General features: G+C 44.0%; 2 protein-coding genes across 2 annotated transcripts in view; one reads left to right on the top strand and one right to left on the bottom strand.

Annotated features, from left to right (window-relative positions):
• Henmt1 (HEN methyltransferase 1) overlaps positions 1-2532 on the bottom strand; it is a 13308-nt gene extending 10776 nt beyond the window's left edge. Inside the window, exons 1-2 of the mRNA XM_055618139.1 lie at positions 2428-2532; positions 655-783 (exon numbers count right to left, since the gene is read on the bottom strand). Coding sequence (XP_055474114.1) covers positions 655-783; positions 2428-2532 — 234 coding nt within the window. The remainder of the gene's footprint in view (positions 1-654; positions 784-2427) is intronic.
• A 288-nt stretch (positions 2533-2820) lies between these two features.
• The window catches only part of Prpf38b (pre-mRNA processing factor 38B), a 32502-nt gene continuing 8212 nt past the window's right edge, over positions 2821-27110 (top strand). The window contains exon 1 of the mRNA XM_055618138.1: positions 2821-3646. Coding sequence (XP_055474113.1) covers positions 2821-3646 — 826 coding nt within the window. The remainder of the gene's footprint in view (positions 3647-27110) is intronic.

Here is a 27110-nt window from a genome sequence, read left to right as displayed (position 1 = left end):
AAAGAAAGAAAGAAAGAAAGAAAGAAAGAAAGAAAGAAAGAAAGAAAGAAAAGGAAAAGAAATTGCTTGAGCCTAAGAATTTGAGACCAGCCATAACAACCTAACCAGACCTTACCTCCAAAAACAGCTGGGGGTGGGGGGAGTCGGCAGGGGCAGTGTCAAACCCTGTAATCCCACACTCGGGAGGAAGAGGCAGGAGAGTGGAGTCAAAGGCCAGCTTGAGCTACTGTAAGACCCTGTCTCCAAAAACAAACTTCTCTCACCACAATTAAGCTGTCCTCACTGTTCAAAATGCTGCTGGCGCCAGTGTTCTCCTATTGGAATAATTACTCTCAAGCTTCTCCTGCTGAGCACACCTGTGCTCTGCTTGGAGAAGTTGAGGCAGGAGGATCACCTAAGTCTATGAGTCAGAAGCCAGACTATGCGACATACAACCACACCTCTCTTTTCCTTTAACAGTTTTCTCTTGTATTCAATGCACTACAATCATATCCAGCACCCTGAACCCTTCAAGTCCTTCTCAGGCATGCCAGGCATGCCAAAGCCCCTGTGTGTAATCCAGATCACGGGGGTGGGAGGGGGAGTCTCTCTCACTGGTATATTTGACAAACCACCTTAATAGGGCAATCTTAACAGTTAGAAAAGGATAGTTACCTTCTTAGGTTCGTGACGATCCACTAAATCTCTAACGAACTGGTACCGTTGTTTGTATAATGGCGGCTTAAACCTAATTACCTTCTCTGGACAAACTTCTTCAAAATTACCACCAACCACACTATTGCACTGCAAGATTTTAAACAACAACAAAAAGTGCTCAATCGTGCGTGACTTTTATAGAGGCAAACAAAAAGATCTCGTCTCCCCAATCAAGCTCGGCAAACAGCCCAAACCTCAGGTCTTGGGGCAGTGCTGTGCTCGCTCCACAGCCCCTCCCTTTCAGTATACCGAAAGCGGGCTTTATGCTTCCTGTAGCTAAACTTCAGGGGCCTTTTGACCGTGTGAGCTGCGGAAGACTGTGTTCCAGACAGACCGGAGGCTAGGAAATGCTGGGCTGACAACAGATGCTCTCCCCCTCCCAGTCCTCCCTCAGACGCCTCTAAGGCCTCTTCCCCAGCAAGCTTTGATCCTTGAGTCTGTACCCCAGTCTTTGGACTACTGCACAGGCCAGTTTTAGCAAGAATTGTGCATCTCAGTTTAAAGTGACTCTCCCACCCTTGACACCTGACCACCCTCACCGTCTGAAGTTTAGGTTCTAAACAGAGGTTTCTGCTTGGTTTTCTATGCACTTACCCATCTTCCCACAGCCTGCTGCTTGCACACAACTCTGTCTATACAGACACCTCCATCTTCACCTGCCCTTGCTTCACTTACCCAGAGGTAAGCCCTACCGCAATATTCTTATTGCAACAGGCCTAAGGCAGACTAGCTCCTCACACACACACCCCCCGCCGCCTTCATTTTTTCAGCAGATCCAAGAGTAAAAGAAAAGTGACGCTGTATCTGCAACAGCTGTCGCTACTATTCCCTACCAGTGCTGTAGAAGAGTAAACCAAGACAGACCTGGACCTAGGGTAACGCTATCCAACAAAAGCAAATGGCAAGTGAGGCTGGGATGTACCCTAGCAACAGACCACTTGGCTTCCTTGAGGGAGGCCCTGGCTTCCATGCCCGGCAATATGATAAAACATAGCCCACACATGCAACCAGGACCCCTGCCTGCCCTCTGTCTTGTCTAGCTGTGCTGGGGATTGAACCCTGGGTTTCACACTGGCTAGTGCCTAAGTTAATCACAGTAAGGCTCAGTTCCTTCCTCAGTTGCACGAGCCACATTTCAAGTGCCCAAATGCTATATACAGTGGGGAGATTCAGCCTGGGTCTCCAGGTATGGTCCCCAAACCAGGACAGCATCGTCTTGGAAACCCAGAGAAATGCAAAGTCTTGGGCCTCAGCAGACCACAGAGAAAGCTCGGCATTTAAAACCCTCCAGGTAAAGGAAAGAAAGACACCACCTCCAGGTGACCCGTATGCATGTGTAGGGATTTTTTTTTAATAACATCTGTGTTTTTACTTTATACACATCAGATGTGGAGATTTCAACGGATGTCAGTTTTATTTAATTCAACACCCCGGGGAGACGATTTGGACTTGTCATTTCTCCACAGTACACCCTTCCGAGACCCAAGCAGGTAGGTGAAAAGGGTGGCATTTACCGGTATGTTCTTTTCTGCCACTTCCATTTTGTTTCCAACTTCCACTGTGACAAAAAAAAAATAATAATAACGAAGATTTCTCCTCCGGGCTCTGTATCAAGGGAATCAGCGGCAACTCTGCTGTAAAATGCCAATTAATCCCTTTTTCACACGAAAAACCTGGAAGAAACGATGGCCCAGATGAAAGGGGGCAGGCGTTCCGCCTTCTCCTTCTCACCCGGTACCACTTGCCCACACAGTTCATCCGGTAAGCACAGAGATCTTGATGGTGGGTTCTAAAAGCATCCGGCTTAGCAAAACGCAGTAATACTTGTTTAACCATGACTAGTTCAGTGTGATGGAAGCTATTGCTAAGATCCTCGACCTCAGGTTACCGATGCTGCTCAGTTGGGAGAATGCTTAACAAAGCAAGCATGAAGCATATTCGATGCCCAACACCGCATAAAACCAGACCCAGTGGCACAAGGCAATAACTCAGCACACGGAAGGTGGTCAGTAGTTGATCAAGGCCATCCTCGGATTCCCAACTCCATCCATACTGCTTTCAGTAACTTCTCAAACAACGTCAAATGAAACTTGGGGGGTGGGGTGGGGGCTCAGTAAGCCAGCGATGCTGCAAGCACCGATCCAATTCACTCACGGACTTCAGTGTTGGTGTTCTGTTACGCATGTTCCTAACGACTACAACTTAATCCGAAGCAGGCAGGATGTCAACCACCAGCTTTACAGCGAGAACCTGCTTCGTAGGATGAACCTCGGCTGGGGGAGGGGGGTGTGGATGGGGGGAGCGTCAGTGTTCCATCTCCAGCCCGCACCCAGCCCCAGCATCACTTACCCAGGAGTTACCGGATCCGCCCGGGAGCAGGCTGGTCAGACAAAGCACCGCCCCGTCCCGTGTAGCTGCGGCCCCGCCCCGGACGCCCGCGCAGCCGCGCTTGCTCCACCCCTGTCCTCCGCACCTGGCCGGCCGCACCTGGCCGCCGGCTGGGCCCTGCGCGTCGCGCCTGCGCTCTGCGCCCTCAGGGTCCCCGCTGGGCGTGCTAAGCCCGGCCATGCTCCGGTCCCATGCCTCCGGGCTGCCGACTCCACGGCGTCGGTTTTGGGTCACTTAACGGCCGCTGTGGCGCATGCCCCGAAGACATTTTCTCCGGATCTTCCGAACCCTGGCGACCACGGCCCTCAGCCCCTCCGCATCCCAGGCCCTCGCGCTGCGGCGGCCTGCCCCCGCCGCGACTGTTGGCTGCGGCCCGGGCGGGCGGCCGGGCTGCGGGCTCGGCGGCTGTTAGGTCCGCGGAGCCCCCGGTGCGAGCCTCCTCGTGCGCGGAAGAGACGCGGGCGTCGGCCCGGCCAATGGCAGGCGGCGGGAGAGGCGCCGAGCGCCCGAGCCTGCCAGCCCCCAGTTGACGGCACGAGGCCCTGCTTGGGACGCAAGCCCGGTAAAGTTGGTCCCCCGCCCGCCCAAGCCCTCAGACACATCCTTTCGGCTTCCTTTTCTTAACCGCTTGCAGCTAGAAGGACCTCCTGGTCCCAGAAAACTTGGAGTGTTGTGCCCTCCTTTCCGTCAACTCCACGCTGGCCGTAAACAACCGGAGAAGCTGATGGAAGCACCCGAGGTGGGGATGGGGGGCAAAAACCCGTGTTTTAAAAAGCCAAAACCTGAGCTAGGCGGGACGGCACATTCCCATAATCCCAGCAGAGCGAAGAGGAGATGGAGTCACAATCAGGAATTCAAAGTAATCCTCAACCACATTGTTGGAGGCCAGCCTGGGCAGTGTCTCAAATATTCATTACTTTGTTCCGAAGCCTGTGTATACTGGTGAATTGGCTGTTAATATACTGTTAATGAGCAGGTCATGGTAGAGCATGTCTGCCATATCAGCGCGTGGGGTTAAAGATCAGAAATTCAAGAACAGCTTCAGGTACTATTGAAAACCTGGGCTATACTTACCTCTATCTTTAAAAAAAAAAAAAAAAAAAACTACAAAAGAAATATTAAATATTCAAATGCTCACTGGATACGCTATGCAAAAGCATGATGCTGAGTCACGGGGTAGTACAGAGATAAATTATGGCTTGTTTTCAGTATTTCAGAGTCTAGAATTTTTATGGAGAAAAATGTGTGTAACTCAGGCTTTTAGAGATAGGATCGTGTAGTGTAATATTACAGTTTGAGAGCTTCCTAGTTTTGCCTAACAAACATGCAGTTCAAACAGACTGCTGACTTTATTAAAGGGACATATGTCTTATACCTGGATATAATTTATATAGAACTTTTATTTGGTTGGTTGGGTTTTTTTGGTTTTCAAGACAGGGTTTCTCTGTGTAACAGAGCCCTGGCTAGCCCTGAACTCACAGAGATTCACCTGCCTCTGCCTCCTGAGTGCTGAGATTGAAGGCATGCACCACCATACCAGGCCTTAAATAGAACTTTTAAGAGTAACTAACAAATGCACTTCTAGGTACATAAAAGGGGGTGGGGGGTGGCAGCCTGAAGAGTTGGCTCAGAGATTAAGAGCACTGACTATTCTTCCAAAGGTCCTGAGTTCAATTCCCAGCCACCACATGGTGACTCACAACCCTCTATCATCGTATCTAGTGCACTCTTCTGGCTTGCAGGTGTACATTGAGGCAGAACACTGTATACACAGTAAATAAATAAATAAATCTAAAAGAATCTGAAAGAAGCTGGCCTCCCCACTAGGCAGTGTGCCGGTTAGTGGTATCAATTTGACACACAATCTAGAAATCACAGAGTGGTGGAAGATTATCCTGATTCCTTCGATTGAGATGAGAAGACTTGACCCCTGTGGTAGTTTGAATAGATACGGCTCCCATAGACTCAACATGTTTCATGAGAAACACTATAGGCCCGTAGGGAGTGGCACTGTTAGGAGGTGGGGCCTTGTTGGAGGAAGTGTGTCACTGTGGGGGCGGGCCTTGAGGTCATCCATACTCAAGCCTCCCCTTGCACACAGTCTCCTGCTGCTGCCTGCGGATCGAGATGTAGAGCTCTCAGCTCCTTCTCCAGCACCATGTCTGCCTGCATTGCAGTGGTGCTAAGCTCCGAAACTGTCAGCCAACCGCTAATGAAATGTTTTTCTTTATAAGAGTTGCCTTGGTCATGGTGACTCTTCACAGCAATGGAACCCTGACTATGACAACTACTGTGGGCGGTGGTCTTTCCCATCTTCAACTGAACGAAAAGGAGAGAGCCAAGGCTTTCATTCTGCTCCTTGAGCACCATCTCACCAGCTGACTCTAGCTCTTGCTCCTGTGTCCTTCCCCACAGACACCCCGCCCCCGGGGACTGTAACCTGGAGCTTTTAGCCAAAATAATCCCTTCCCTCCTAGCATTGCTTTTTTTGGGCTATTTCATCACAGTAAGGCAGCAGTAGTAAGTCCCATTAGGGAAAAATTAGTTCTTTCTGGTAAAGAAAATTAAGTCTCTGACCTAGGTGAACACCTAACATTCCATTTGGTCTGGTTAACCACCTGGCCTAGGTAGGGACCGCCCCTCCCCTGTTGGTATAATGTTCTTTTAAAGTGTATACACCTTACCCTTGTTCATTCAAATGCTGATTTCTCCCCTCCCCCCTCTGGTTTCAATCCAGATATTGCATTGTGATGCACATTCCAAGCATCCGGTCTCAACTCTTGTGTAAACAGACACTAAAATAAAGCAACTAGATAAAATGTTGAGCAGGGAGGAGCCAGAGGACAAGAAATGAGTGGGAGAAAAAAGGCTGAGGAGAGCTAGGAGAACAGAGCTGAAGGAGATATCTTGGAACTACGTGGAGAGATGGACTGGACCTAAGATTATCACTAAAAGCAAGTATAATGTGGGAAAATGAGGACTTGGAGGTTTAGGATGGAGTAGCTATTGCCCAGCATTGTGTTCTAGGTTAACTAAATAAACCCAGTGTCTGTGTGGTGATTTGGTTATATAGCTGCTTAGGATTAACAGCAGCTTTACTAAAAGAATACTAATAGTAAATATTAATCACCGCTTACAACACTCCCCCAAAAAGGTTCATGTATTGAAGGACTAGTCTCCAACTAGAGTCACTATTGAGAAGTAACCAGATGGGCTGGGGGGTTGGTGTGTATCTGGGTAACGATCCACTGAATGTTCAGCTGAATTACCTGAGTGGACTAAGGAGAGTCCCGATTGTAAGAAGGAATTCACTGGTAGTGTACCTCTGCCTCTGTGCTTCCCATTGCCGTAACATTCTACCTTACCTCAGGCACAAAGTAACTGGGCCATCTGTTGTGGTAAATATTAAAATGAAGTGTTGGGCTATATAATGTTTGCTATAGCCTTATGATTATCAGGGCGGTATTATCTAACCAGCTATCACAAATAATAAGACACAGACACCTGTTAGACTTATAATTGCCTTATTTACCTTGGGCCAGGCAGATATTTTCCTTACCCTGTCTCAATATCCTCACCATCCATCACCCAATCACCATCCAATGCCATCTCCTTAATCCTGTCTTCCACCCATAATCTTATAAATACTTGCTTTCATGCTTCATCTGGCCCTTTTCACACCATTATTGGAGTCCTTCCTTCTGGCCCCATGTAGTTTCTTTTCCAGCTAACCTACCCTGATGTCCTCCTCCTTCCGGTTTCCTGTGATTCTCCTCAAAAGCCTGGGAACTCTAGCCATGCCTACCCCATTCTGCCCTGCCCAGGTATAGGCTGTTTAATTAACATGTCTTGGACAGGTTTACACAAACAAGGATGAGTGTATCTGGCAGGCAGTAACCAGACCTTGAGGGCCAGTAATTAGGATTAGACCAACCTCTAACAGCCATCAGATTGACACCTCTGGAATCATAAACTGAGATTCCTACTTTGAAGCATTTTATCTCTGATGTTTTCTTCACAACAGACAGATCTAGAATTTTTTCTAGTCGGCCCTTTTATGGATGTAAATTCCTCATGACCAGTTCCCTTGTCAGATTTGCCTATTTTATTCTCTCTTGGATTCCTGCAAGGCTTTGAACTGGGTCGCCAAGCCTGAAAATCACCCTTAGTTCTGTTCACTCTGCCCATCCCAAATTGAACAGTCAACAAACTCCAAACGTCAAGCTGTGAGCTGCATCTGTGCCTTTCCACGGCCAACACCTTTTTGTTGCTGTTGTTTCTTTTTTCCTTTTTGTTTGGTTTTTCAAGACAGGGTTTCTCTGTGTACTCTTGGCTGTCCCGGACTCAGTATGGAGACCAGGCTGGTCTGGAACTCACAACAATCTGCCTGCCTCGGCCTCCCTGCATGCTGGAATTAAAGACATGCACCACCACTCCAGGGTTAGACTTTTCTTTAATGTAGCCTTTGTCATATGACAGGTTTATTGGGAAGAAGTTTATTGTAATAGTGAAACTGCAGCATGGCTATCTCCTGGGTGGTAGAGGGAGAAGAGGCAGAAGCATTTAGGGTAGTCCAAAGCTGCCATGGCTACCTCTTGAGAGACAGAAAATAGCGAACAGTGGGGAAAGCCTTGCTGGTTTTACAGAGATCAGGTAGCTGCAGGGTTCAGTGAGGTGTGCAAGCCAGAACATCTTGAGAGCCGGCATGGGGCTTTGATATGTATTATAGTATGTACTAATAGGGAGCTAGAAGCCCCATTTGCCAGAGGTAAGTGGCTCTTCCTGGAAGACAGGTTCCTGAGGACTGCTGAGTGTAAGCTCAGATCTATCCACCAGCAGTCCTGAATGCAGCCTAGGCTGAGCCCACATGTCATTTAGGACAGGGTCAGTGGCACTGTCATTTTGGGGGTTAGGGAGACAGAACCTAACATCACCTTCTCTCCTTAGATTGTTCCTGTCAGGTATTTTGGTCAATGCATTGAAAAATAACTGACACTACCAATAATTGACAGATGCGAATGTGTAAAAATTCATCTTCCTGCTCCCAGGCAAAAACAAACTTCCATTGTTCAAGCCATCTATTCTGTGAGGTTCTGTTACAGCACCCCAAGCAGACTTAATTACTAAGTTATATATAAACTAGATAGTATTCTACCCAGTAATAAGACAACAGCCTCCAAGCCAGGTGGTAGAGCTACACGCCTTTAATCCCACCACAGGAGGCAGAGGTAGGCAGATCTTTGAGTTCAAGGCCAACATGATCTACAAAGTAAGTCCAGACAGCCAAGGCTATACAGAGAAACCTTGTCTTGAAATCCAAAAAATAAAATAAAAATAAATTTTAAAAAAGAGACAACAACCTTTGAGGTATCTTCTCTTTCAAACCAGAAAATACAAACAGAAAATCCTATCTTACCTATTTCTCTCAACTGAAAATGGATTTTTTTCCATGTAATATATTCTGATTACAATTTCACCTCCCCTGTTCTTCCCATATGCTCCCTACCTATCCAGATCCACACCCTTTCTTGTTCTCATTAAAAAATAGGAAGAAAAAGAAGTAGAAGAAGAAAAGAAAAGAAACAAACCTGAAATCTATCTGTTGTCTACTCTTCAGTGTTATGAACTGTTTGGACCTCTTACTGTTAGGTAGTAATTCACAGAACAGTACCATCCTCCAGGAGATGTCTATGACATGGCCTGAAGATGACTGTGATATTAAAATCTCATTAAAAATTTTTCTCGGTGTTGGATGTTTTTCTTCTGCACTGTAGCAACATTATGACTGTCTTGGTATTGGAATGGCCACTGGAAGTACCCATCATCCTCACAGGAAAGTACAGAACAGAACTTGAATTCTAGTGATGTGTGATTTGTGTGCTAAGTGTGAGCCTGTGTTTAGTGACTGTGATGGTTTGAAAAGGAATGTGTGAAGGCTTGGCCCATAGGAGTGTGGCCTTGTCGAAGGAAGTGTGCCACTGTGGAGGCGGGCTTTGAGGTTTTGTAAGCTCTACTCTGGCCAGTGTGTCTCAGTCTCCTTCCGCTGCCTGTGGATCACGATGTAGAACTCTCAGCTGCTTCTCTAGCACCAGGTCTGCCTAGATGCACCATGCTTCCCACCGTGGCGATAAACCTCTGAACTGTAAACCAGCCCCAATTAAGTGCTTTTCTTCGTAAGAGCTGCAATGGTCATGTCTCCTCACAGCAATAGAAACCCTAACTAAGACAGTGACAAAGAGAGAAAATGTAAAATGTTGTGACTCCCAGTGAATCTGGAGAATTCTACTTATTATTAGACCTGCAAAACTAACTTTTTGTGAAATGTGTAGGACAATGGACTTGGAAAGGAATATTCGGTGAGGTGACCCAAATCCAGAAAGGAAAACGCACATATACACGCCCTCCCTCATAGACGGCTTCAATGTATACATAGAAAGGAATGCACCTGGGCATGGTGATGCACATCTGTAATCCCATCACTCTGGGAGGCAGAGGCAGGTAGATCTGTGTGAGTTCGAGGCCAGGACAACCAAGGCTACACAAACCCTGTTTCAGGGGGAAAAAATCAGAGAAAACAAAACAAATATAACTTTTCCTATAGTTGGGGCTGGAGTGAAGGCTCAGAGTTTAAGAGCACTGACTGTTTTTCCAAAAGTCCTAAATTCAATTCCCAGCAACCACATGGTGGCTCATAACCTTCTGTAATGAGATCTGGTGCCCTCTTCTGGCCTGCAGGCATACATGCAGACAGAATATTGTATAAATAATAAAATCTTTTTTTTTTAAGTTTTCCTATAGTCTACAATTTAGAAAGGAGATCAGATGCAGGAAAAAGGACACATAATCATGAAAGAAAATATAAAATCTGTTTTTTTGTTGTTGTTGTTGTTTGTACTCTTAAACTTCTTTTCTTGTGGATAAGTGAATAAAAATGCAATCGATAGTGACAGTGTAAAGCCCTAAGTGAAGCTCATTGTTTCAGAATGGCCATTCAAACTGTAGAGAAATCCACTGAGCTGTATAGAGATTGGGGCCAGGAAGGAGATTGGCCTCTTTAAATGAGCTGTGTGATATTTTTATTTGCCAGTTAATTAGAAAAGGTGATTTTATTTTTTTTAAAGACCTGTGGTTGTTTTTATTTGTTTGTTTTTTGAGGCAGTTTTCTTCAGATAGGACAGCTGCATGAACTCCCAATAGCTGTGGCAGCTGCACAAGGTCAGATCAGCCAACATGCCAGCACAGGGCAGGGAGGGCACTCGACACCTCACCTTAGCTGTCACCCTTAGCTGACAGCTGATGGCTGAGGGGACACAGCTGGTTCTGGCCCTGGCTGTCCTCTTGGTAGACCAGGCTGGCCTCAAACTCAGAGATCCACCTGCCTCTGCCTCCCAAGAGTGTTGATTAAAAGCTCTCCTACCTGTGACCATACCTGCCATTTTAAACACTACATTTTTTTTTCTTTTTTCAGACGGGTTTCTCTATAGCCTTGGTTGTCCTGGACTTGCTTTGTAGACCAGGCTGGCCTCAAACTCACAGAGATCTGCCTGCCTCTGCCTCCCAAGTACTGGAATTACAGGCATTCACCACCATGCCCAGCTAAAAACTACAATTTTTAGAATGGTTTTATTTCAGAAAATTTCATTCATGTGTACATTGTATTTTGATCCTATTTAAACCTCACTCCCCTCCACGGTGTCACCTGTTTTCCCCTCCCAACTTCATGCCCCTTTTTAAAATTGTTTTTGCAGCCCTCCCAGTCTAATTAGTGCTGCCATGTGCATCAAAGCACAGTCAGCCTGGCAGGGACCACACCCCTAAGGAACACTCCATCCCCCAGCTGCCATCAACTGCCGGCAGCTCCTCAGCGAAGGGTGAGGTCCCGAGTGCCCTCCCTACTCTGTGCTGGCATGTTGACTAACTTGATCTTGTGCAGGCGGCCACAGCTGCGGGGAGTTCACGCAGCAGTCCTGTCACGCCCAAAGACACTGTTTTGTCCCTGTCCTACCCAACCCCTGGCTCGTACAACCTTTCCGGCCCCTCTTCTACAGTGTTCCCTGATACTGTGCGATATAGATGCCTATTTATAGCCAAGCACTTCATAGACACTCTCTCTACACTTGGACCTGTGAGCCACTACATTGACCACTATCCACTCCAGTAAAAACCTTCTTTAATGAGGATTAAGGGCTGCTCTAGTCTTTGGATGTAGAGATGTATTTAGAAGGCAAAGTGAAACTATTTCCATTTAGCTAATAATAGTAATAAGTGTTACGGTATGGAAAATCAGGAGCTAACATCAAGATGTTGCAAAGCAAAATTTTTATTTACTGCTGGGCCAAACTTTCTCCCTTTGTAGGAGAATGAAGTGGTCCAGACCAGAAGCAGAAAGGCCTTTTTATGGCACATGAGCAAATAATTGCAAAAGCATAAATTTATAGTTATTTGTATGATCACAGGAAAGGTACATGTTATGAGATTATGGTTAGACAGTTAATATGCCACAAAAGATTTTATGATCAGTCAGTTCTCAGAACAATTAAAACAGTTTATGATGTATAATTCACAATATTATTGAGGAAGAACAAATCTTAAAAACAAGTTGACCTCTAGCTAAGGACATAATTAGAAGAAAAAAGTCAAAGTCTAACATTGCTTAACTTAAAAAAAAAAAAAAAAAAAAGAGTCAGCTGTCCCTTAATAATATGTTCTTCTCTGGGGCCTACATGAGCTCCCCAGATGTGGACTCTTGGCTGTATTTATAGTATGACAATGAGTTGCCCCCCCCCCAAGGCCTTGAATCCAATCAGAAATGACGTGTTTACCCCATGACATTCACATCTTTCCCAGCTGCTCTTTACTGTTGCTCACAGGGATCACAGCTGAATAAAACCACCGATGTCCTTTCTCCCTACTCCTAGCACCCTGCATCACCCCTTCTGGCACTGTGAAAAGAAAAAAAGCTTCTAGTAAGTTCCAAGTTTACTTCTCCATATCCTCTGACCAAAGTGTGTAGTGTCTTCAGCCAGAGTGTAGAATGTTACTATCAAGAGCAGAACCAACAGAATGTGGTGTTCGCACATGTGTGTGTGTCTGTGTGTGGGGTCTTGGTATGTATGCGGTGTTGACTTTGAACCTGAGATCTTCTTTCCTGCCTCACTGATGGGATTTAAGCACATTACATAAACTCCTTGATTATGACATCTAAGCCAGCAACAGCATGCTCCTAGTGAAATTTGGGTGTGTATGGTGCTGGGGATCAAACTCAGGGCCTGTACAAGCTAGGCAACCACTTGTGTTGTGGTGACAATATTCCTACAGAGATGTGAACAGAGATCTATTCACCCCAGGTAGGAAACCCATAGGACACCAAAGCACAGATACCACCGAAGTCCAACTTGGTGAACCAATGAGTCTCATAAGAGTTATTGGGGGGGGGGGGGAAGGAGGCTGGAGAAAGGGCTCAGAAGTTAAGAGCTCTTAACTCCTCCAGAGGACTCTTTGTTAATTCCCAGCAGTTCACAACTGTCTATAATTCCAGTTCCAGGAGATCTGGAACCTTCACACAGATACATACAGGCAAAGCATCAATGTACACAAAAATAAACATTTTTAAAGTTACTTATGGGAATGTGGGTGAAGGGTAACTTACAGGGGCAGGAAAAAAACCTTAAAGCTGCATCACCAACGACTGTCTTAGCAGGAAAACAAAAGCTGAAAACCTAGACTCCACTTTACAACCTGCAGACAGCTCAGTGTGGTGGGGAGTGTCTTTTCCAGGTAGCTCAGCTGGTCTAGCCTCTTGAAGGCAGCTCAGCTGGTCTCTGCTTTTTCTAGGCAATTCAGCCTGTCTACAATTATCTCTGGGCAGTCTTCACTGCTTAAAAATATCCTTGGTGGCCCAGCATGGTGGCACAGGCCTTTAATCCCAGCACTCAGAGGCAGGTGATCGAGGCCAGCCTGGTCTACAAAGTGAGTCTAGACAGCCAACACTACACAGAGAAACCCTTTGAGTCTAGACAGCCAACACTACACAGAGAAACCCTTCTCAAAAAAACCAATGCACACACATCCTTGCTAAATGAAGGGTGTAATGAATCTGGTCATTTTCAGAAACTTCCTGAAGCCTTGGAGTACTTTGCTTCCTTTTTAACAGGCTTCCCAGCAGGACTGAATGTTTCACCTCCCTTTAAATCATGGTGTTGCTTCACCTCCTTTCTCACACCCTGTGTGTTAGAGTTTTCCTCCAAGATGGAAGAAATCTTGAGAAAACTGCTACACAAAAGCCACTGAGCTACATCCTCAGCCCTTCTGATTTTAATTATGACCTTCCTGACTGTTACAAGTTAAAACATACTGTGACTGTAAGCATGAGAGTCTCAGAAAAGTATAGGTTTGAAGATGAGAAAGGAGTAAGGTTGAATTCAAAGGCCACAAATGCTTCCATCTTAAGCATGGTTGGTTGCTATTTTAATACTTTTATTTGCAATGTCTCTCTATGAAGGCATTCTTCATAGATTTTTGTTATATTGAAATTCTTGATTTTCAGATGGTGAAAAACTTCAACATCTCTCTGGGGTGAGGGTCTCTGGGATGGCTAATAGTGATTGTCAGGGCTGGAGAGTTGGCTCAGCAGTTAAGATCACTTGCTGCCCTTGCAGAGAACCCAGAGTCCATTCCCAACACCCACATGGTGGCTCACAAGTATCTGTAACTCCAGTTCCAGGAGATCCAATCTTCTATTCTGGCCTTCAATGGCACCAAGCACACACACACACACACACACACACACACACACACACACACACATGCATGCATGTGTGATGGCAAACAGTCATACACATAAAATAAAACTACTCTTTTTGAAATTTTTTGATTGTTGTCTGGCCCACAGTCTCAGAACCGAAGAAGCATTAGCAGCCAATTTGTCTTCAGTCTCTGATTGGACCCTTGGAAGGGAGACGCCCGCGCGTGACCAACTGTGAGGACGGCATTCTCCATTAGTCTGCAATATAAAAGAGAAAGTGCAAGGTAGCCTGTGACTTTCTCAAATGCCTTGTTTTGTTTTGTTTTCCTGTGAAACAGCCAGAAACAGGCTGGCCTTGAACTCACAGAAATCTGCCTGCCTCTGCCTCTGCCTCCTGAGTGCATATGTAAGCAGCAGAGCCCCACCCTCATCTGGAGGTGCACAGCGACTTACCCGGTGGCTATTCCAAAGAAAAGCACAATCTGAGTAGCACCCTGGAGCCAGGTGCGGTGGTGCTCACCTTTGATCCCAGCTCTCCGGGAGGCAGAGGCATTTGGATCTCTGTGAGTTCCAGGCCAGCCTAGTCTACAAAGCAAGTCCAGGACAGGCAAGGGTACACAGAGAAACCCTGTCTTGAAAAACCAAAAAAAAGAAAAGAAAATGTATATATTATCCTAACTGGTAGTAGGCCATACAGGTGCTTCTTATGTATGTTTATAATGTGAGTTTTTAAAATATTGACTACAGAAGGAATGTCTGTATTCTGGATTTTCCCTTAGTAGTTATGTTTTATTTAAGTGGCCTCTCAGTTTACTTCTGTATTGTAAAATATCAAAAATGAAACCAAACTATATTAAATAAATTGGAAGGATATACTCCTAAGATTTAAGTTTAAATATTTGAAATTATTTAATTCACATTTAATTTCTGAGAGAAAACAATATGCAGTCAAATATAAATGCATTTTAACTACATTAACTACTTAACACATTCACCAAGCAATGTGATCTAATTTCAGTCACACCAATAACAACAATATAATTTCTAAATCAGAATATTAAATGAACATCGGTTAAGGTTTTAACAAACCCATTTCCTACCACAAAACAACAACAACAACAAAAAAATTCTAGAACAAAGTATTCTAATTTCTTCAAATCATAGGACTGAGTAGGTAAGACATTTCCCCTCAGTAGTCCTGTAGTGTTAGGTCCTGGAATCAATGAAGGAAGACCTCAGACTCAGATAATATGCAAAAGCAAGAAGCGTGTATTGTGCAGAAATTGCCAGCATGCTGGGGCCCCCATTCCATAGAATGGCAACCTTCAAGGGAGCAAGCAGGCTTCATTTAATGACAGTTAGGGGGGTTCCCTAGAGTGAGTAAGTAATCTTTTCATTGATTGGTTGGTGCTGACCTAGGGGGTGGGGGTGGGGCTCATGATTGGTTCTGCAGTTGGAGGGCTTCGTGGAGTGTCCAGGTAGCTAACAAAGTATCATTTTGAATAGCTAGACAAAGAGAGACTTTTCATTTGATTGGTCAGTTACCCGGGTACTTAACCTAAGTTATTGTTTCTGGTTTCCAGGGAGGTTATTGAGTTACTGTATCTGGTTTCCTGTTCCAAAAAAATAGAAACTCAGGCCTATTCAGTTTGAGACCACTTTTGAAGCCTGTCATGGAGTCAGACTGGCTTATTAAAAATCACTCCTTTTGGCTGGAGAGATGGCTCAAGAGGTTAAGAGCACTGACTGTTCTTCCAGAGGTCCTGAGTTCAATTCCCAGCAACCACTTGGTGGCTTATAACCATCTATAATGAGATCTGGTGCCTTCTTCTGGCCTGCAGACAGAAAACTGCATAGATAATAAATCTTTTTAAAAAAATCTGCAGGCAGAAAAATCATTCCCTTCACTAGAGTGTATTGCATATCATCCAATAGTTGCTTTTTGTCTTTCTTCTGAGATAATTACCTGTTGCACCTAGAAGCTTTGAAGATAGTATGAACATTCTACATTCATAATTGTAGTAGTTAATATACAGTGTGCATGTAGCTCCATGCATTTTATCATGTGTGCAGATTTAAGTAACTGCTGCAAGCAGTATATAGAACTGCTCCAGGAAAGGTCTGCCTGGGTCTGTCTTACACTTACCTAGCCTGCCGTGCCCCCTACCCATCCACTAACCACTGGCAACTACTAACTGTTCTCCAGGTGTTGGAGGATGTTTTGCGCGCTGTAGATTCAAACGCTGATTTCTGTACCCGGAGATCGGTTGCAGTCCGAAAGTTGGCGTTTTCATTTCTATGAAGAATCTAGGTCTCAATGTTGTATAAATATTGTTCTCCATCACTTCTGATTTGTGAATAGAGAACTGAATAGCCTTTAGCTGGACAGGAGAGTTAAGGTGGGGCTTCTGCTCCCAGTGAGGGAGTGCCAGATGGAGAGCAGAGAGGAAGGGAGTCACTATGAGGACACAGGTGAAGAAGGAACAGCCAGTGTGAGACTAAGATGGTAGGTAATTAGCCATGTGGCTGGGAAGCAGGTCAGGCCAGATTAGAATAGCTCAGTATCTGCCCAGATACAGTGCTTAAATCTATTAAATCTCTAATAAATATAAAAGTCTCTGTGTCATTATTTGGGAGCCAGGATGAGTATTAAGAAGCCCTTTATTTTACATCCAGCTCTATAATTTTGTCATTGAGCATGTTATAGAAATGGAATCATATATAATCATCTTTGGGTTTTTTTTTTATTCAGTATAATATCCTTGTAATATGTTCAAGTTAGAGGCTCCTATTTACAGAGTCATGTGGAGGTACCCCACTTTGTATAGCTATTTGCTCACCTTACACCCATCAGAATGACCAAGAAGAAAAATTCGAGTGACAACACATGCTGGAGAGAGAGGCTATGGAGAAAGGGGAACCCTCCTCCACTGCTGGTGGGAATGTAAACTTGTACAACCACTCTGGAAAGCAATCTGGTGCTTTCTCAGACAACTAGGGATAGTGCTTCCTCAAGATCCAGCCATACCACTCCTAGGCATATATCCAAAAGAGGTTCAAGTACACAATAAGGACATTTGCTCAACCATGTTTATAGCAGCTTTATTTGTAATAGCCAGAAGCTGGAAACAGCCCAGATGCCCCTCAACTGAAGAATGGATGCAGAAATTGTGGTACATCTACACAATGGAATATTACTCTGCAATGAAAAAATAAGGAAATCATGAAATTTGCAGGTAAATGGTGGGACCTGGAAAGGATCATCCTGAATGAGCTGTCCCAGAAGCAGAAAGACACACATGGTATATACTCACTCATATAGACATGTAATATAGGATAAACCTACTAAAATATGTACGTCTAAAGAAACTAATCAAGAGAGAGGACCCTGACTAAAATGCTCAATCCCCATCCCAAAAGGCAAAGAGGAAGGACATCAGAAGAAGAAGAAAACAGGAAATAAGCTAGAAACCCACCACGGAGGGCCTCTGAAAGGCTCTGCCCTGCAGACTATCAAAGCAGATGCTGAGACTTATGGCCAACAGTTGGACAATGTGCGTGAATCTTATGTAAGAAGTGGGAAATAGTAAGATCTGGAGAGGACAGGAACCCCACAAGGAGAGCAACAGAACCAGAAATTTGAACACAGGGGTCTTCCCAGAGACTCATACTCCAACCAAGTACCAGGTATGGAGATAACCTAGAACCCCTGCACAGATGTAGCCCATGGCAGTTTAGTGTCCAAGTGGGTTACATAGTAATGGGAAGAGGGACTGCCTCTGACATAATCTGATTGGCCTGCTCTTTGATCACCTCCCCCTGAGGGGGGAGCAGCCTTACCAGGCCACAGAAGATGACAATGCAGCCACTCCTGATGAGATCTGATAGACTAAAATCAGAAGGAAGGAGAGGAGGACCTTCCCTATCAATGGACTTGGGGAGGGGCATGCGTGAAGAAGGGGATGGGAGGGTGGGACCGGGAGGGGAGGAGGGAGGGGCTTATGGGGGGATACAAAGTGAATAAAGTGTAATTAATAAAAAGAAAAAGAAAAAAAAAGATTACATGGGAAAAAAAGAAAGATATTTTAGATATTTCTAGTTTGGGTCTATTATAAATAATATTGTAAAGGTTTTTTTTTCTATTGTATTTTGTGCATATGGATGCTGACATATCTGTCCATATACCACAGCTTGCAGTGCCTGAGGAGACCAGAAAGGGGCGCTGATACACCCTGGATCTGGACTTACAAGTGGTTGTGAGCTGCCATGTGGGTGCTGGGAATCAACTTGGGGTGCTCTGAACCACTGAGCCATCTCTCCAGTGATAATTTAAAAATATTATTTTAATAATTAAATATTTTGTTTAAATTATTTAACATAATTTAAATTTAAATTATTAAATATAATTACATAATAATTAAAATTATTTTTTAATTCTATGTGTGTGAGTTTTCATTTGGATAAGTGCCTAGAAATTTCACTGACAGGTCCAATGGTAAGTAAATGTTTAACTTAAAAATAAAAATTTAAAGGTAACAACTAAAACTATTTGCTAAAGTGACTGTCCCATTTCAGATTTTCATTAACAGTGTATGAAAAATAGCTTTCTTTGTATTCCTTCTTTATTTTTGAGGCATGTTCTTACTATGTAGCCTTGGCTGGCCTGTGATTCCCTATGTAGACAAAGCTAGCTTTGTGCAACCATACCCTGGTTTCTTTGCATTCTAATAAACATTCAGTATAACTGCTTTTAAAAATTATCAATTTGCCAGGTGTGGGGGTGCGAATTTAATCCCAGCACTCGGGAGCCAGAGGCAGGCAGATTTCTGAGTTTGAGTCCAGCCTGGATTATGAGTGACTACAAGGACATCGAGGACTACACAAAGAAATCTGTCTTAAAAAAAAGAGAGAGAGACAGAGAGAGAGAGAGAGATTAATCAACTTGCCAAGTGTGATAGTACACACCTTTAATCTGAGCCCCAGGACAGCCAGAACTACACAGAGAAACTCAGAGATTGTCATTAAAGAGAAAAAAAAAAAAAGAATGAAATCATCATTCATTCTTCACAACCTTACACAAAGGCAACAAAATTAGAATAGGAGAGAAAAGAGGAAGGCTTAGGACACTCCTCAACCTGTCATCCCATTGATGCTCACTAGAATTGGTTAAAATAGCTGGCTCAGGCAAAGAGGCTCACCACGGTGTCTTAGGGTATCATACGACTCTCACATAATACTAAAATGTGCCCCCTGGGTGGAGTTTAAGATATGGAGTAGACTTGTAGTCCACATAAGAAAGCCCACACTGTGCAGATGACTGAAAATGTCCAAGAAATGAGAGAGAAAAGCCCCCATCCTTTGTATAACATTTGGCATATAAATTCCTAATTTTTCCCTGTTCTGGCCCACTTCCTTCCTTGGAAATTGTTTTAGATTGCTTTGTTGTTGTTTTGTTGTTGTTGTTTTGTTTGTTTTAGTTGTGTTATAAAAGACCTTAACAAAAGCAACCTAAGTAAGGTTGTCTTTACAATCCCTCATGGAGGGAAGGTCACAGTGGCAAGAGCCTGAAGGAACTATCTCCTCGATAAGAAACAGAACAGTGATTGCTAATATTCATACTAGCTTCTTTTTATGTAATCCTGGACCCAAGCCCAGGAAATGGTGCCACCAATAGTGGACGGGTCTTTGCATCTAAGTTAACCTAGTCAAGAAAATCCCACAGGCATAATCAGAGGCTCCTCTCCCAGATAATTCCAGATCTCAAATTGACAATTGAGATTAACCATATATTATTTTTTAATTCTCTCACCTTGCTTGTTACTATCTACGGGTCTATGTTCTGGGAGACGAGAACTTGTAACATGCCCAGACCTTCCCACTGACCCATGATACACCTCGGTGTCTGTACTTATGACAGTGATTTGTTCCTGTGAACAAATACCAAGCAAAATCAGCAAATTGAAAAGATCAATGGGACCGTGTCTACAGTGAACCAGAAACCAGCTTTGGTGAATCATATGGAAGTTTTGTGTTTAAAATCCTCTCAGACTTTGGTCTTTCTCCATTTGGCTGATCAAAATTTGTATACTGTGTTAAGAATTGTTACAACAAATTGATAAGCAACAGAGAATTCCGGGAATGCCAAGTTTATGATCACTTGCTCATAAAAGCAAGTTGTCATGTATATTGGAGGAATCCTTTTTGTCCTTACTAGGACCTTAATTTAAGAAAGCACTCTACCCCTAAGCTATGCCCAGATCTTTCTGCTATTTTCTAGATCTTGTGAAGGATTTTACCCTAACACTGTGAAGCCTGAACTAAAATAAGGTAGCATCAGAACTGAACTACAGCCAGCCATTCATAGCCTTTAGGGATGGCAGAAATGTCAGCAGTGACCAGGGTAGAGGCCCAGCTCCATTCTACTCCCCCTACACACACACACACACACACACACACACACACACACACACACACACACACGCTCACCCCCACTGCACTCAGTAGGAATCTCCACTCAGGCAATACTGGGATTCAGGGCTTCATGCTGAAAGAAAATGCTGGACAAGCCAGTATGAAGCAGAATTGGAGGTTTATTAAAAGACATTTTTAATATTGCTCTCAAGCACATGGGTTAATAGAAAGAGACTCTCAGAGAAAGAGTAAGACATACCCAGATGTGGATATAGGTTTCTCAAGGGAGATCTTTATAGTGGGACCATAAAGATTTTCGTGGCTCTCAACTTGGAATTGCAAATGTTGCTAAGAAACAAATGTACTCCCCTTGCCAAGCCTTTTTAACTGATTGCTTAAAGTGAGTAGTAGTTGACAACAAGGTCAAAAAGTTAAAGCATTTGCTTTTCTAAGCAAAGTTGTGAATTTACTGAGAAGGGAAGTGCAGAAAATTTAAGGTTACAGATTCTTAGCTGATCTGCTGTCTTTGCCGTGTTTGATTGAGAGGTCTTCAGGGAAACATACATTGTCCCAGTAGGCAATTTATGTTTTTTTAATATTTTTTATTTTAATTTTTATTAATTACACTTTATTCACTTTGTATCCCCCCTGTAACTCCCTCCCTCTTCCCCTCCCAATCTTATCCTCCCCCTTCTCCACGAATGCTCCTCCCCAAGTCCACTGATAGGGGAGGTCTTCCTCTCCTTCCTTCTGATCCTAGTCTATCAGGTCTTATCAGGAGTGGCTGCATTGTCTTCCTCTGTGGCCTGGTGGGGCTGCTCCCTCCTCAGGAGGAGGTGATCGAAGAGCAAGCCAATCAGTTCATGTCAGAGACAGCCCCTGTTCCCATTACTATGCAACCCACTTGGACACTGAACTGCCATGGGCTACATCTATGCAGGGGTTCTAGGTTATCTCCAAGCTTGGTCCTTGGGAAATAGTAAGACCTGGAGAGGACAGGTGCCCCACAAGGGCAATTTATGTTTTATCAGTGGTTCCCTGACCTTCCAAGTAGGAAAAGCAAGCCAGATCCAGAAGGAAGGGCCCCATTTTTTCCTCCCTTTTCTTCCCAGGTCCCCACAATTTCTCATCTTTGTATTCTGCCTCAAAACTCTCCCCTAGTCTACGATCCCAGGCATTTGCTAATGAACAATTTTGCGAACAAAGACAGTTTAGGCCTACCATTTTAGCACTCCTCTGAACAAGTACTTTTGGGTTTTTGTTTTTGTTTGTGGTGCAGGGGAAGGGAAGTAGTTGAACCTAGGGCCTCACCGATGTGAGGCAATGCTCTACCGCCCAGTCTAGTCTTGGCCCACAAGTAGGTTCTCGGAAATGTAAGGAAGAGAACGTGTTTTGTGAGGATTTATATCTAAAGACATTCTCTGGAAAGACTTGAGGCCAGGTCACTTGGGAGACAAAATGACACAAAAGACCTGTCTCCCATGAATCTGTTGTCTTCATCTGGAGTCAGCCACTGTAGATATATTCTTTCTGTTCTTGTCAGACAGGATATAATTAAATGACCTCTCACCTGTTAATCCAGGTTATGTCAATTTAGTATAGGTCAGCCAAAGAAGCCATTCCTCAGTTCCCCAGGACATGTTTACATCCATGTCTGGGCAATTACAAGCAATGCTGCTATATTGTGGGTGAGTCGGGGGCCATCCCTCCTACTGTAAGCACAAGTTAGGAAAGAACAAAAATGGGAAAGGGAGTAAACATTTGAGTTGACACCTGGCTGTAGTAATGACCAATGATTATAAACACAAATCTGGGGAAGCACCTTAGCAAATGCACCAACTAAAAGAGCAATAGTTGCTTCTCCACTGGAGCCTATGACTTTTCTGGTCACAGGTTTTTGTCTGAGTTCCCAGTACCGTATGTGAGTTTCCCCCTGGTGGAAAGGGCCAGAACGCCAGCCAGTAAGAGTTGGTTTTATCCATAACTGCTCACACCACTATTACAGCACAGGCTTGCAAGAAGCTTCCATCCTGAACCATACAGGATTCACAGCTGCATACCTGAGCAGGTTTTCCCTTTCTCTGTATCAACAGCCAGACTCCAAGGGTATCATCTTTTGCCTGTAGTTCATTCCTGTCTTTTTTCCTACTTAACCTTTCTCGTGGTGTCAGAACATAGTAAAAACAACAACAACACCAAAAAAAAACAAAAACAAAACAAAAAAAAAACAGATGGTGAACAATGCCTTGGGGAACTGTGAAAGAGGAAAAAAAAATTAAAAAGGGCAGAGGGCCTTTTACCTCAAGTGTATCTTGTGTTCTCGAATGTAGTGTTGGAGGTTAGTCTGTTACTGGCCCTCAGAATTTGGTTCCACCTAGACTTGTTTTATAAAACTGCCTAAGACATTCCTGATTGGTTGACTGAATGGCCTATACCTGAGCAGGGCAGAATGGGGTAGCCATGGCTGAGGTTCCCAGGCTTGGAGAGGAGAATCACAAGAAACAGACCAGATGGGAAGAGAGCAGGAAGGAGGACACCATGATGAGTTAGGTGGAGAAGGAACCACATGGGACTGGAGAAAGGCCTCCAAGGATGGTGTGAAAAGGCCTAGATGAAAAATAAAAGCACATATTTATAAGATTATGGATGGACAATATTTCAGATGAGGATGGTTAAGGAAGATGGCATTGGGTGGCGTCTGGGAGGTGAATGGTGAGGTTACTGAGACAGCCAATGTAGGTAGAAATATCTGACAAATAGGTAAATAAGGCAATTATAAAATCTAACAGGTGTCTGTGTCTTTTTATTTGTGATAGTGGGTTATATAATACCACTGTGATAATCATAGTGCTCATAATAAACATTATGTAGCCCAACAATCCATATTTTTTACTCACTACAACAATGTGGTTTCATGCCTCCTGTGACAAACACTTACATTTAATTTATAAGACGTTTATTCTCGTTGGATGTCAGAACTTAGCTATAGACTCTAATCTAGTGAAAAGATATGCTGAGTGCTGTCCTCAGTATGCTCTGAATCTGGATACAGCCTTCTGCCTTGCTTTTTGCTTTCCCTGATATAATCTACAGTACATGCCAGGCAATTGTGTTTAATTTGGCCTGTCCTGAGGAAGCTCTGAGAAAGGCCTGCTCTGTTAATGCCTACCGTGTGCTTAGTAATGTTTATTCACATGTTTTTCTGAACTCAGACTACCATTGTTGGATCATTGCTTTTTTGGCTTCATTCATGTAGAAAAGGACACTGAAGCCGGGCATGGTGGCACACGCCTGTAATCTCAGCACTCAGGGAGGCAGAGGCAGATGGATCTCTGTGAGTTCAAGGCCAGCCTGGTCTACAAAGTGAATCCAGGACAGCCAAGGCTACACAGAGAAACCCTTTCTCAAAAATAAAAAAAAAAAAAGTACACTGAAACTGAAGTAATATGTCTGCAGCATCAGACTGTACTCCGACCCATTCTGTAAGGTTTTCAAATCCCAGGTCTAGCAGCTAGATCTGCATAGGTTGACAAAAGTCAATATCATGGACTCCAGGTTTGGGGGGTCCAGGAAGGGCTCTTTAACATCGATATCTTTTGGGTGTTCTTTACCCTTCAACCTCCCAGTTGTGAGAAATAGCAGCATAGTACCACCATCACCCCTTCTTTTATCCAATTTATGCAGTAGATTGGAGGCTAACAAAGAAAGTCATCTGTGTGTCTCTTTTTTTGTTGCAGTTCCTCCCTCAAAGCTGCAATCTCCCTCTCTTTCTCCACCCAGGTTTCAGATAGCTCTTATCACCCATAGCAGCAGCCAAGCTGCCCGTGCAGCTGCCTTCAAACACTTCCACCCCCACCCTCATCACCAGTGCTTGTAGGGTCTGCTCCAGACCTTCAACTGTTCCTCAACATCTCCATGCTCCCTTGGTTAATCCCACCCATCAAGCAGGCGTGTCATCCCATGCCACCCAGAAGACTGCCATCCTCAACAGACATCCCTTCACCTTGGTTACATAACCATTGCCTTCTGCATTACCCATGCCACTGCTACCCGGGCAGAAAGCACACTATCACATGCCACATAGGGACAGAAAGCCATGTCAAAATTTCCCCTGCAAACATTCTGCCACAGGCTTCATTTGCTGGTCTCATTCCCCATAATAAGACACCACTGTACTTCCCAAACTTATCACATGCTGCCAAGTGTTGCTAAGATGTCTTCCCTGGGGGAAACATAAACAATGTTTACCCCCTCATATCCCCCCAATGACAAATCAAAATATAATTTCATCAAAGTTTACTATCTGGGGAATTTACAGAACAAAGTCCACTCTAGGATTACTTACAGAGCAACAGCTGAAGAGTTATGGACAGAACCATGGAAGTCCTTAAAGCAAAAGTTCTAAGCCCAGCATGGATGCAGTGTTTTTAATGAGAATGGCCTCCAATATATATATGTCAAATATATATGTCACATATATTTGAATGCTTAGTCACTGGAGAGTGAAACTCTTTGATAGGATTGGAAAATGTAGGAGATACGGCCTTGTTGGAGGAAATGTGTCACTGAGGCTTTGAGGTTTCAAAAGTCCATGCTACACTGTTCAGTCCATCCTAGGCCCACCGCTCTCTCCCTAGGCCTGCAGATCAGTATGTAACTCTCAGCTGCTTTTCCAGCACCATGCGCTCCACACCATGCTTCCTGCCACAATGATAATGGAGTAAACCTCTGAAACTGTAGACAAGCCCCAATTAAATGTTTCCCTTTGTAAGAACTGCCATTGTCATGGTGTCTCTTCACAGCAATAGAATAGTGACTAAGACAGAAATTAGTACCAGGGAGGAGGGTATTGCTCTGAAAGGCCTGACCATGCAGAAATTAGTACCAGGGAGGAGGGTATTGCTCTGAAAGGCCTGACCATGCTGATTTTTGACAGAACCTGGACTTTGGATTAGGAAAGCAGTTGATGGATTAGGAAAGCAGTTGAATGCTTTAAGTGGAGTTTAGTGAACCATACTGGTGGGAGCAAGGAAGACAGTGGTGCTGAGAGCAACGTAAAATTTAAAGGCCTGGATCAAAAGGTTTCAGAGGGAAAGAAGTTTAGCAAAAAATGTGGCTGCTTTTTGCCTTTGTCCTGAAGATCTGCCTGAAGCTAAATTGAAGAGTTTTGGATTAATGGCTTTGGCAGAGGAGATTTAAAGACGGCCTAGTATTTATTGACTGGTTCATGCATGTAGTTATTGGTGATCACTTTCTTATGCAGATCTATAATAAAAAAGAACCAAGCTGAGCAAACAGAAATACAAAATGTGGAGTTCGAGGAGAAAATCCTTTTCTCTAGAAATCGTAATGGAGTTAAATCCAGTGATCAAGGAGATAAAAAGTCTAAAGAAAGCCTGGTGCTAAATGAAATAAATCGAGTGGTGATCGGGCTAGAGAGATGGCTCAGAGGTTAAGAACAGTCGCTGTTCTTCCAAAGGTCCTGAGTTCAATCCCCACCCACCACATGGTGGCTCATAGCCATCTATAGTAAGATCTGGTGTACAGACAGAATGGTGTATAAATAATAAATAAATCTTTAAAAGAGAGAGAGAGAGAGAGAGAGAGAGAGAGAGAGGTGATCTCAGGGCAAGACTCCACCCAGCTAAGCTTTCAATTTGTGAAAAGGAATTAAAGAAAACTTTAAGTACTGAAGGAAACCATCAGTAGCATAAAGCTGATGTAAATGTAACTGAACAAGGGGGCCATGTTCCAGCCCCAGCAAGCAGCAGAACTTGGCAGCTTCAGCTGCTTTCTGGCTTTAGAGTCAAACATAGAAGAAAAGGGTTATGGAATTTCCCTCTGAGGCTAAGGAAAGCCACTGAGGCCAGGCATATGTCAGGGGTGTCCCTGCATGGAGGCCCAGAGAACCATTTCATGAAGCTGTAAAGCTACATGAAGCTGTAAAGCTAAAGCCTGGATTGGAGACTCCAAATGTTGGAGATACCAGCCATGTGATACCTCCAAGGAAAGCTGCAGAGCAGGTATGGAAATAAACCAAAGGAGAGAAGTGTGTTGCAGTCAAGAAATCTGAAAGGGCCGGGTGTGGTTGCACATGCCTGTGATCCCAGAACTCTGGGAGGCAGAGGCTGGTGGATCTCTGTGGGTTCAAGGCCAGCCTGGTCTACAAAGTAAGTCCAGGACAGCCAACGATATACAAAGAAACCCTGTCTTGATAAACAAGACAAAAAATAAAACAAAACAAAATCTGAAAGGAGTTGATGATCTGAAGAGGGTTTTGATGTCAGACATTAAGATGGAGATTTTCAAGTTTGTCCCATTGATTTTCCAACTTACTTTGGTTCAATATTTTCTCACCATGTTCCCTTTCCTCTCTTTCAGGATTGTCATATGTCTTCTATTTCACTGTATGTTCGAAGTTCATAATCTTGGTTTTTTGATTTATTAGAGGGTCACAGTTAAGAGACTGCTTTGAGTCTCAAAAGTGACTTTGGACTTTTAAGCAGTCCTGAGACTGCTAAAATGCCTTCTGCATTATGACACGTCTACAAGCCTATGGAAGGCCATGTGGTGGAATGCGGTGGTTGGAATGAGAAGACTCCCCACCCCCTATACATGTGTCACATATAGACACATATAGTTGAATGTTTAGTCACCAGGGACTGGAATTCAAGGGTATCTTGGTCATGGTGTCTCTTCACAACAATAGAACAGTGACTAAGACAATGAATGATGACAACCCCATAGATGGACCCCCCTCCCCTTGTTCTTCCCCACCTATGGACTGTGGTACATATGTATCCCAAGGCTCATATAATTAGAGCATATATATATATATATATATATATATATATATATATATATATATATA

Source organism: Psammomys obesus, unplaced genomic scaffold, assembly GCF_907164565.1.
Source record: "Psammomys obesus unplaced genomic scaffold, mPsaObe1.curated_primary_1811, whole genome shotgun sequence".
Taxonomy (NCBI): domain Eukaryota; kingdom Metazoa; phylum Chordata; class Mammalia; order Rodentia; family Muridae; genus Psammomys; species Psammomys obesus.
The sequence above is the reverse complement of the archived record's forward strand: the minus strand, read 5'-3'. Positions and strand labels throughout refer to the sequence as shown.